Below are 11721 nucleotides of genomic sequence, written 5' to 3' on the forward strand. Positions count from 1 at the left end.
TCATCTTAATCCAATACATGAAAATGTAACACTGGCCAAAGTGTATGAGAGAAATGGGGGGAACAGAAGATGGGTCAATAGGCCAATTTGAGGACTTATATCAGTGTTTCTAATGACTGGCTACTGACTTAGTCTTACACTCTAATTTTCAAATCTCAGATTTCTGTCATGAACTCTTAGACAGAACTAGACTCCTTACATTTGAGTGTGATATATCACTAGATCATCATTCTGGTGTCTGTGGTTTCTCAAAAAAAGACTGTACTGGTTTCTAGATGTACACACAATGTTCTGATATCAGACCATAAGTTGCCCATTCGTGTCCAAAAAGCATGAGCTCTTTAAGTTAAAATTCATGCACTGACTACTTTAAAATTGCATTCCACTACGTGGTAATCATACTTACTCTTATTCTTTCACTGTCCTCCCTTTTTCCACCTCCAGCAAAAGAGAAGATCATGAAGAGGGATAATCAGAGCAGCGCCACTGAGTTCCTTCTCCTGGGGCTCCCCATCAGGCCAGAGAAACAAGGCTTATTCTACACACTGTTCCTGGGCATGTACCTGACTACGGTGCTGGGGAATCTGCTCATCATCCTGCTCATCAGGCTGGACTCGCGCCTCCACACCCCCATGTACTTCTTCCTCAGCCACTTGGCCTTCACTGACATCTCTTTAACATCAGTCACAGCCCCAAAGATGCTTTTTAATATGCAGACGCACCGTCAATCCATCTCGTATGCTGGGTGTGTTTCCCAGGTATATTTCTTCTTAATGCTTGCGTGTCTGGACAGCCTTCTTCTGACCTCCATGGCCTATGACAGGTACGTGGCCATCTGCCACCCGCTCCACTACATCACCATCATGAGTCGGAGCCTGTGCTTCCTGCTAGTCATGGTGTCCTGGGTCCTTTCCTCTGCGGGTGCCCTTTCCCACACCCTCCTCCTGGCCCGTGTCTCCTTCTATGGAGACAACATTGTCCCCCACTTCTTCTGTGACCTCGCTGCCTTACTCAAGCTGTCCAGTTCTGATATTACATTAAACGAACTGGTCATCTTCACAGAGGGAGTGGCAAGCATCGCCCTGCCATTCATGTGCATCGTGGTCTCCTATGTCCGCATTGGGGCCACCATCCTGAGGGTCCCCTCCACTAAGGGGATCTGTAAAGCCTTGTCCACGTGTGGCTCCCACCTCTCGGTGGTGTCTCTGTACTATGGGACAATCACTGCACTCTACTTTTTCCCTTCATCCAGTAACTCCAATGAGAAGAATGTCATTGTCTCTGTGTTGTACTCTCTGGTCACCCCCATGCTAAACCCTTTCATCTACAGTCTGAGAAATCGGGATATGAAAGGAGCTCTGGTAAATATACTCAATAGAGGAACACTGTCACATTGATAAACACTGTTTTTTCTATTAATCGAACTTTCCTCTCCAGTTTCCTGTTTCTTAGTGTATTTAGTGTCTTCTCTCTAGTCTCCATTTCAGCTTAGCATTGACTTTGTCTCTGTTTAATTTTTAATTCATTATGGAGTCACGAGGGAAGATTTTTACAAACATACCTGCCCAAATTTATTTTCCTAACATTTTTTTCCTTTCTCTATGCTAAGTTGACACAGCTTTCATTGTTTTTTTTTAAATATACAGCTTTTATGAATCAAAGCATTTTTCTTTCTCAAGATAACAAAAATATTTTCTACTAGTTTTGTAACAGGGTGGTCCCCAGGAAAGGGGGAGGTTCCCTGCCCCACCCAAGGAAGGGTGGAGCTGAGCAGGAAGAGGAGAAGCTGCAGAAGAGACTGAGGAAGGAAGCAGGATGGAGCAAGGAGACTTGGAGGAGGCACATGGAGCCTAGAGACACGTGAAGAAACTGCGCTTGTCTTTTGGTCGTGGACGGGGTGACACAGATGTGGGTGAGACCCGTGGGGAGGTGACAATGGCAGCTTTTATCTTGATGTTGATTTTGCTCTTTTCCTTCCGGGCTTGTCTGGTTGTTTGTGACCCTTTTCTGTGGGTCCCCACTGGAAGATGCTTTAGACTTGTGGCAGGCTTTGGGGCCTTGCTCTGGGCCAATCCCATATGGATGGACTTTTACCCACGAGGGGATGGGTAACTTTAGGTGCTTCATTTAGAAACTAGACTCTTTGCCTTACCTGTATTGTTTCCTAGTTTTATTAAAGTTCCTTCCCATTAAAGTCTCCTATGTTTTGTGTTGATGCGGCGGATGGCAGAACCCATTTAGAATAGGCAGGTTTGCGGGGCTTGGGCTGCCCCTCTCCCTGTCCTATAACAGTTTCACAATTAGTTTTTGTGTTTGAAAATGTAATATATTTAGAATTTCTTTTTTAAGTGACCTTAATTGGTAATTTAGCTTTACTTTTGATTATAATTTCGTTTTCCTTGAATAGTGCTATACTTTTATTTTTAAAGCATCTTCATGTCACATTTTTCTTTACTCCATTTACTTTATTTGAAACTAGTATCTTTCTGAGATTACATATTTCTGAAAATATAAATGTTTATTTAAAATGTACAACATGATGTTTTGAGTAGCCAGAGAGAGTAAAACAAATGCTAAGTGGTATCACATATGTGTAATCCTTAAAAAAAAAGTTGATTTTTGTACAAACAGTAAAATGGTGGTTGCCAAGGCCTGGGGGAGGAAGAAATGGGATCATGTAGGTCAAGGGCACACACAGAGTTATAGGAGAAAGAAAGTTGTGCAAATCTAATCTCCGGCATGGAAACTATACTTAGGGAAATGGTATTGCTGGCTGAAAGCTGCTGAGAGCAGGATGAAGCATTCTCACTAGACGCATAAAAGAAGGTCCCCTAAGGGAGGTGATGGGTGTGTTAATTATCTTGATCTTGGTAACCATTCCACACATCAACACATATCAACTCATAATTTTGTACACATTTGTTTGTAATTCCTTATCCACTTAGTTCACTATTTAATTCACTATTAAGTACTATTTCAAACTTGGGAATATTTTTAATCATTTTACGTAAAAAATTATTAAACTTGAAAAAATCAAAGTAGCATACAAACAAAAATGTAATAACTATAAAGACATATGTATTAACATAGATGTTAATTGCATATGTGTATGTTCATATACATGTGTGATATTAATAATACTTTAAAGAACAATATTCAAAGACATTCATGTGAACAAGCTCTAAGTTAAAGGGCAAAAATTAACAAAACTGTTAAATCACTGTGTCATCACATCAAGTGCATCTTCCTCTTCTCTTGAAAATACCCAGCATCTTCAATGTGTTCTGCACTCCCTTAGTTTTCTTTAAATTTTAGCATTTCTATGTTGATCCTTCCATTTTGCCTGCTCTAGAACTGCACATAAATAGAACAATACTGTATTTATTCTTCTAAGTTTTGTATTTGTTGCCTAATATTTTCCCTGAAAAAATCATCCCTATTGTAGAAAATTTCATTGTGGGATTATAACAAACTTGTCTGTTATATTTTTGAAGAGTACTATGTTTGTTTTCAGCATTTTCTATTATGAATAAAGCTACAGTCATTCTTGTACATGCATCTAGTGTGTAGATACACAAGATATTCTATAAACTACATGCCCAGAAGAATTACTGAACTGTAGGCATGTGTATGTTCAGCTTTATAATCACTGCTTCCCTCTTCTCTAAAATAGTTGTACCAAGCAGACAGTCTGAAAAGACTATATACTGTTTGATTCCAACTCTATGACTTTCTGAAAAAGTCAAACTACGCACACAGTAAAAAGTTCATTGGATACCATTTTCTGTTTGTAAATAAAAAACAGCCATGTTAGTGGGGTCGGGCACACTTGGCTCCTGCTCTTGGTCAGGCAGATTTGGTCTCAGCGGGTCATTTGGGATTCCAGGTTGGCAGAATAGGTAGGACACATTTAAGAATTTATCTCTCGGGCCTCCCCGGTGGCGCAGCGGTTGAGCGCTGGGTTGCGAAGCTGCCCACAGCCTCTGCAACGCCGGTTTGATCCCCGGCTGCTCCCCGGCCACCAGAGGAGGGTCCCACATGGCGCGCAGACCTCTCCTGCCGCCCGCTGCTCCCCTCAGCAGTGTACTTGGGTCCTTCTGCCTGCTCTGCTCCCGGCTCTGGCTCTGGTGAATTCTCTCACCCTCCCGCCCTTCTGACTGTACCCAGTGCTTGTATAAATAAAATAAATAAATCTTTTTTTTTTTTTTTTTTTTTTATATTATTTATTTATTTGTTTGTTTGTTTCTTTATACATGCACTGGGTACAGTCAGAAGCGCGGGAGGGTGAGAGAATTCACCAGAGCCAGAGCGGGGAGCAGAGCAGGCAGAAGGACCGAAGTACACTGCTGAGGGGAGCAGCGGGCGGCAGGAGAGGTCTGCGCGCCATGTGGGACCCTCCTCCGGTGGCCGGGGAGCAGCCGGGGATCGAACTGGCACCGCAGAGGCCGCGGGCAGCTTCGCAACCCAGCGCTCAACCGCTGCGCCACCGGGGAGGCCCAAAATAAATAAATCTTTAAAAAAAAATTAAAAAAAAAGAATTTATCTCCCTCTTTTCTCCCTGAGTTGTACATTTCCTCATTCCCTTTCCCTTGTAAATAAACCTTTTGTTAACCTTTAAAAAAATCAATAAAGGGCCTCCCCGGTGGCACAGCCGGTTGAGAGCAGCGCTGTGAAGCTGTCTGCAGCCTCTGCAGCGCCAGTTTGATTCCCGGCTGACCAGGGAAAGTCCCACAAGGTGTGGCAGACCTCTCCTGTAGCACCTGCTGCTCCCCTCAGCAGTGTATTTTGGTCGTCTGCCTGTTTTACTCCCCCCTCTGTCTCTGGTGAATCCTCTTACCCTCCCGTGCCTCTGGCCTGTACGCCAGCTCTTATATAAAAATAAGTAAATCTTTAAAAAAAAATTAATTAATTTTTTTAAAAAAAGAAAAAAAAAGTTCAGTGGCTACCAAAGTCCAGGAATGGAGGACAGAAAGATAAAAGGTAGAGGAAAGGACATTTTAGGGCAGTGTACTGCACAGACTAACACACACCTCAGTCTTTCTGTGTATAATGTATGTCTGTTTTAATTATTAAATTATAAGCTATTGCAGGTGACACATTTTGACGAGGGTTCAGAAAGGTGGTAGAGACTTGGACTAGTAAGTATAAAGATAAAGATCTTCAAAGAAATGGAATCAAATACCTGGGGATGTAGTAATGTCATTGGCTGTATTAAAGAGACACTTTTTTCTCTTACTATTTAATAAGAAATTTTGCGACAGGAATTGTATTTTTACCTTCATGCACATAGTGAAAGAGGGAGGTGTGTGAGAAGGAAGTCCGGTCAGCTTTGGATTTTTTTTTTTTTTTTTTTTTTTTTTTTTATGAAGATTAAATGATTTAATATAGAGTTCTTGGAAAAAGCTTTTTTTTTTTTTTTTTTTTTAATAAATTTATTTTATATTCCCCATACAATTGCAGCCCCCCATTCTGACCCCAATCCCTCCCCTCCCACCCCCGCCCCCCTAAAAGTGTCTCTGGTTCATAGTTTTTTGTTGATTTTGATTTTCACTTTCTTATAGTTATTCATTTTCCTGGTCCCTTATTTAAGTTTTCTAGATTCCTGCTATGAGTGAGACCATCCGGTATTTTCTTTTTCTTTTTGGCTTATTTCGCTGAGCATGATCCCTTCCAGCGCCATCCATGTTGCTGCAAATTGCATGTGTTTATCTTTTTTGAATGCTGAGTAATATTCCATGGTATATATGTACCACATCTTCTTGATCCAGTCATCTACTTTTGGGCATTTGGGTTGTTTCCAAAGCTTAGCTATTGTAAACAGTGCTGCTATAAACATAGGGGTGCAGGTGTTCTTTGGAATTGATGTTTCTGTGTCCTTTGGGTAAATACCTAGGAGTGGAATTGCTGGATCATATGGAAGCTCTATGTTTAGTAGGTCCAGAAATCTCCATACAGCTTTCCACAGTGGTTGGACCAGTTTGCACTCCCACCAACAGTGCAGAAGAGTTCCTTTTTCTCCACACCCTCGCCAACATTGTTGTTGCTAGTTTTTTAATATGTGCCATTCTCACTGGTGTAAGATGGTATCTCATGGTAGTTTTGATTTGCATTTCCCTGATGACAAGTGATGTTGAACATTTTTTCATATGCCTGTTGGCCATTTGCATTTCCTCTTCAGAGAAGTTTCTTTTAAGCTCTTCTGCCCATTTTTGACTGGATTATTTCTTTGTTGTTGTTATTCTCATCAGCTCTTTGCAGATTTTGTGATCAGTCCTTTATCATTAGTGTTGGGTGCAAAAATGTTCTCCCAGTGGTGGGGTTCTCTTTGTTTTTGTTATTGTCTCTTTGCTGTGCAAAAGCTCTTTAATTGATGTAGTCCCAGCTGTTTATCTTTGCCTTCACTATCACTGCTTTGGGTGATGTGTCTGTAAAGATGTCTTTATGTGCAAATCACGTAGTGTTCGCCTATATTCCTTCTATATATTTTATGTTTCAGGTCTTATGTCTAGTTCTTTAATCCATTTTGAGTTGATTTTGTGTATGGTGTGAGGTGGTGGTCAAGCTTCATTCTTTTGCATGTAGCGACCCAGTTTTCCCAGCACCATTTATTGAACAAACTTTCTTTGCTCCAATGCATATTCTTTGCTCCTTTGTCAAAGATTAGTTGACCATAAATCTGTGGGTTTATTTCTGGATTTTCTATTCGATTCCATTGGTCTGTATGTCTGTTCTTGTTCCAATACCATGCAGTTTTGATGATTATGGCTTTGTAGTATAGTTTGAAGTCTGGGAGTCTGATGCCTCCATTCCCTTCTTTTTTTTTCAGGAGAGCTTGGCTATTCGGGGTTTTTGGTGATTCCATATGAATTTCATCAATAATTGTTCTATTCTTTGAAAGAATACATTGAAATTTTGATTGGAATAGCATTGAATCTGTATATTGCTTTGGTAGGATGGCCATTTAATAATGTTTATCTTCCAATCCATGAGCAGGGGATGTCTCTCCATTTCTTTGTGTCTTCTTCTATTTCTTTTAACAGTGTTTTATAGTTTTCTTGTATAGTCCTTTACCTCTTTGTTAGATTTATTCCCAAAATTTGATTTTTTTTGTTTCAATAACAAAAGGATGGTCTTTTTTTCTTCTTCTTCAGATTTATTGTTTGTGTATAGGAAGGCTACTGACTTTTGCGTGTTGATTTTGTATCCTGCCACTTTACTGAACTGATTGATGAGTTGAATTAGCTTTCTGTGGAGTTTTTGGGTTCTCTATGTATAATATCATACGTCTGCAAATAGTGATAGTTTGACTTCTTCTTTTCCTATTTGGATTCCTTGGATGTCTTTCTCTTGTCTTATTGCCCTGGCTAGGACTTCCAGTATTATATTGAAAAGCAATGGTGAGAGTGGACATCCTTGTCTTGTTCCAGATCTTAATGGAATTGCTTTCAGGTTTTCACCATTGAGAATGATACTGGCTGTTGGCTGTCATAGATGGCCTTTATGATGTTGAGGTATGTTCCTTGTATCCCCAGAATTTCAAGGCTTTTATCATGAATGGTGTTGCCACTTGTCGAAAGCTTTCTCAGCATCTATTGATATTATCATATGGTTTTTATATTTCTTTTGTTGATGTGTTGGATAACGTGATTGATTTTCGATGTTAAACCATCCTTGTGCCCCTGGAATGAATCCAACTTGGTCGTGGTGAATTATCTTATGGATACATTGTTGGATTCTGATAGCTAAAATTTTATTGAGGATTTTTGCATCATGTTCATTAGGGAGATTGGCCTGTATTTTCCTTTTTTGTGTTTTCCTTGTTCGTTTTGGTATTAGTGTAATGTGCTTCATAAAACGTGTTTGGTATTGTCCCTTCCTTCTCAATTTTTGAAGAGTTTTGAAGGATAGGCACTAATTCGTCTCTGAAGTTTGGTAGAATTCATTTGTAAATCCATCAGGTCCTGGGCTTTTGTTTTGGGGAGGTTTTTTATTACCATTTCAATTTCGCTAATTGTAATTGGTCTGTTTAGGTGTTCTATTTCTTCTTTATCTAGCTTTGGGTGATTGTAGAGTTGTAGGAATTTGTCCATCTCCTCTAGATTGTTAAACTTGTTTCCATATAACTGTTCATAGTAGTTACTGATTATTCTTTTGATTTCTGCTGTGTCCGTTGTGATTTCTCCTCTTTCATTGATGATCCTATTTATTTGTGCTTCTCCCTTTTTTCCTTTGTGAGCCTGGGCTAGGGTTTGTCTATTTATTGATTTTTCAAAAAACCAGCTCTTGTTTCATTGATCTTTTGGATTGTTTTTTTAGTTCAATTTCATTATTTCTGCTTTGTTTTATTATTTCTTTTCTTCTACTGGTTTGGGGTTTTTTGGTTGTTCTTTTTCTAGATCTTTGAGCTTCGAGATGAGGTTGTTTCTTTGCGTTCTTTCTTGTTTCTTGATGTACTTCTATTGCTATATATTTTCCTCTTATTACTGCTTTTGCTGCATCCCATACATTTAGGATATTAGTGTCCTCCTTCGTCTCAATTCAAAAATTTTTTAATTTCTTCTTTATCTCCTCATTAGTCCAATGGTCTTCCAGTAGTGTGGTTTTTAATCTCCATGAGGTAGGAAAGTTCCTTGCCTCTTTTATGGTTTATTTCTAGTTTGATGCCTCATGGTCAGAAAAGATGGTTGATATGATTTCAATCTTGGTGTATCTGTTGATGTTTGTCTTGTGCCCCAGTATGTGATCGATCCTGGAGAATGATCCGTGTGCGCTTGAGAAAAATGTGTACTCCGTTTTTTGGGGTTTAGTGTTCTATAGATGTCTGTTAAGCCTAATTGCTCTAGTCCTTATTTAGAGCTTTGGTTTCTTTACTTATTTTTTGTCTTGTTGATCTATCCATTGTTGATAGTGGTGTGTTGAAGTCTCCCACTACGTATGTTTTCTCTGATGTCTGTTTTCAGAGAGGACAACAGTTGTCTGATATATTTTGGTGCTCCTTCGTTTGGTGAGTATATGTTAATGAGTGTTATTTCTTCTTGAAGTATTGTCCCCTTGATCATAATGTAGTGACCATTGGGGCTCTTTTATCTTTTTGAGTTTAAATCTGTTTTATCTGATATAAGTATAGCTGTTCCTGCTTTCTTTTTTGGTCCATTTGCTTGTAGGATTGTTTTCCATCCTTTAACTTTGAGCCTATTTTATCTTTTGTAGCTAAATGTGTTTCCTGGAGACAGCAAAAGGTTGGTTTTTTCTTAATCCAGGCTGCCACTCTGTGTCTTTTATTGAAGAGTTTAGTCCATTTACATTTAGAGTTAATATATGATATGTTAACATCTGTATTTGCCATTGTGTTTGTCTTTCTTTGATTTATTTATTTATTCTTTTAATACTTTTTTTTTTTTTTTGGCCTTCTTTCATTGTTATTCGTCCCTCTGAGGTCTGGCTTTAGGACTCCTTGTAGTATTTTTGGAGGGGGTTTAGTTGCAATGAAATTCCGGAGTTTCTGTTTGTCTGGGAAGGTCCATATTCTTCTCAAAGAGGAAGGAGAGCTTTGCGGGATAGAGTATTCTTGGTTGGCATACTGTTTTCTTGGAGTCTGTTGACTATGTCCCTCCACTCTCCTTGCCCGTAGTGTTTCTCGGAGAAGCTGATGTCAGCCTGATTGGTTTTCTTTGAATGTTATCTGTTTCTCCCTCTTGCCAGCTCATTATTTTTTCCTTGTCCTGGATTCTTGGAGCTTTACTATTATGTGTCTTGCTGTATTTTCCTTCGTCGTGGAAGTTTGGTGTTCTTCTTGCTTCTTGTATATCAATTTTCAGCTCCTTCTTCACATTGGGAAGTTCTCTTCAATATCTCTTTGAATATTTTCTCTGTTCCTACATCTCTCTCCTCTCCTTCTGTATTCCTATAACTTCATATATTTCCTTTCCTCATGGAGTCAGATAGTTCCCGAAGTCTTTCTTCTTTCTTTTTCCTTCGTACTTCTCTTTCCTTTTGTTTTTTTGGTTCTTTTATTTCTGTGTCTTCAGATACTTATTCGTTCTTCCATTTCATCTATTCTGCTTTCATGCTTTCCCAATTCTTTAGTTCTTCCATTAATTCTTTGATCTCCTGCATCTTTTACTTCCCTCTTTAGGACTCAATTCTTTCTTCTGACCATTGTTTTCCCTCTCAAGGACTCAATTGCATTCTTCTGATCGTTGATTATTTTTCCCTTATCATTGTTTTCCTTTATGACTTCTGTCAGTTTTTTAATCACGGCAATTTTAAATTCTCTTTCTGGAAGGCTCAGAAATTCTTCCAAGTTATGTCTTTGCAATCTGGGGGCTGGCTTTCTTTTGTGGTGTGCTTTTTCTCTGGAGAGTTGCTAGTTGCGTTGGTTCTTCTCCTCCCTACTGTCTGTTTTTCTAATTTGCCGTATGCGTTGACACTGTGTTGTTGGGACTGGCCGCATCTGGGTGGCTTCTCTGTTCCCCTCTGGTTCTTCCAGGAGTCATCTGTCAGTTTCAAGCAGCCTTTAATGGAGAAAGGTCCCTGTTCTAAAATGCCGATGTGGACACACTCCCCTGTGCGCCTGGTCTGCCCCGGCGGTGGGTTCCTGCTCCCCTCTGGGCTTGGACTGCAGGCCAGAGAGGGTCTGGCGTGGGCGAACTTCCCCCGCTCACCTCTGGCTCCTGAGGAAGCCTTCTGCAGGTAGTCTTTACTGAAGAAATGTCCCTGTTCTAAAATGTGATGTGGGACACACTCCCTGCGCGTCTCTCTCTCAGTACACACTCTTCTGCGCGCCTGGTCTGCCCCGGCTGTGGGTGCTCGCTCTCCCTGTGGGCTCAGACTACTTGTTCGGAAGGAGCCAGGTGTGGGCTAACTCCCCAGCTGGCCACTAGCTCCTTCAGTAGCCTGTGCTGGGGTCAAGTCGCTAGGTGGCGCCAGAGATCTCTCCTAGAGCCCTTGGGAGCTGATTTCCACCCCAGGGACAGGGAGCAGAGCGGATGGTAGGGTACACCTCAACGCTTTGGGTGCTGTGTCTGCCTTGTGCCCCACCGTCGGGAACCCACGCCCCTAATTTCGTGCCCCGGGTCTCAGTTCCAAAGCCCTCAGTTCCAGGACGCGGCTGTAGCCCAGATCAGTGGCGCGAATGGCGCCTTTTGAATCCCGCTCCCCTGCCTGGCGCCTTGTTCCTGCTCACTCAGGGAGGGCCTCCGCCGTCTCCCCGCAAGCCTAGGTCGCAGGCGCCGGGACCTGGGCAGCTCATCCGGTCTGATCCGCGCCACTTTCCCGCAGCTTACCGGGCGGCCGGGCTGTGTTTGCGGTGCTGGTTCTCCTCCTGGCGGGGCTCTCTTTAATGGCGCCTGGAGCTCACCTCCGCCGATCCTGCAGGTTCGCCTCAGCTCCCGTTCACGGTGTGGTGGCTGCAATAGTTCCTTTCCACTCACAGTCCCGCTTGCTGTGTCCGTTTTTCCTTGTTGGCCGTTTTGGTTTGTGTTTCCTCCTCTCTGCCGGTCGGAGAGTGCCGCCTCTGTGGGCGGGGAGGGGAGCAGGGCTGTGCTTCCCTCCCTTCTCGTCCTCTTTTATGGCAACTTTCTTCTTCGGCAGTTTGCTGGAGTCGTCCGTTTATCTTCCGTGCCAGTTCTCACTGGACCTGCCGCTTTCCTCCCTATTAACTTTTTTTAATGGGAGATCTTACTCGCAGCGTCTCCTCGCCGCCATGTTGCTCCGCCCACG

The 11721-nt window shown here is 41.6% G+C and overlaps 1 protein-coding gene across 1 annotated transcript; it reads left to right on the plus strand.

The window, feature by feature from the left end:
• The first annotated feature begins 458 nt into the window (after positions 1 to 458).
• Positions 459 to 1397, plus strand: LOC119231776 (olfactory receptor 50-like). The gene has a single exon (XM_037493544.1). The coding sequence runs from the start codon at positions 459 to 461 to the stop codon at positions 1395 to 1397; it is 939 nt and encodes a 312-aa protein (XP_037349441.1).
• The last annotated feature ends 10324 nt before the right edge of the window (positions 1398 to 11721 follow it).

The sequence above is a fragment of the Talpa occidentalis genome, unplaced genomic scaffold (genome assembly GCF_014898055.3).
Source record: "Talpa occidentalis isolate TD23 unplaced genomic scaffold, MPIMG_talOcc4v2.1 talOcc4.7, whole genome shotgun sequence".
In the NCBI taxonomy this organism is placed as follows: Eukaryota; Metazoa; Chordata; class Mammalia; order Eulipotyphla; family Talpidae; genus Talpa; species Talpa occidentalis.

Excerpts from the sequence above, each read along its gene's own strand:
- LOC119231776 (XM_037493544.1), top strand. The coding sequence starts at position 459 with ATGAAGAGGGATAATCAGAGCAGCGCCACTGAGTTCCTTCTCCTGGGG.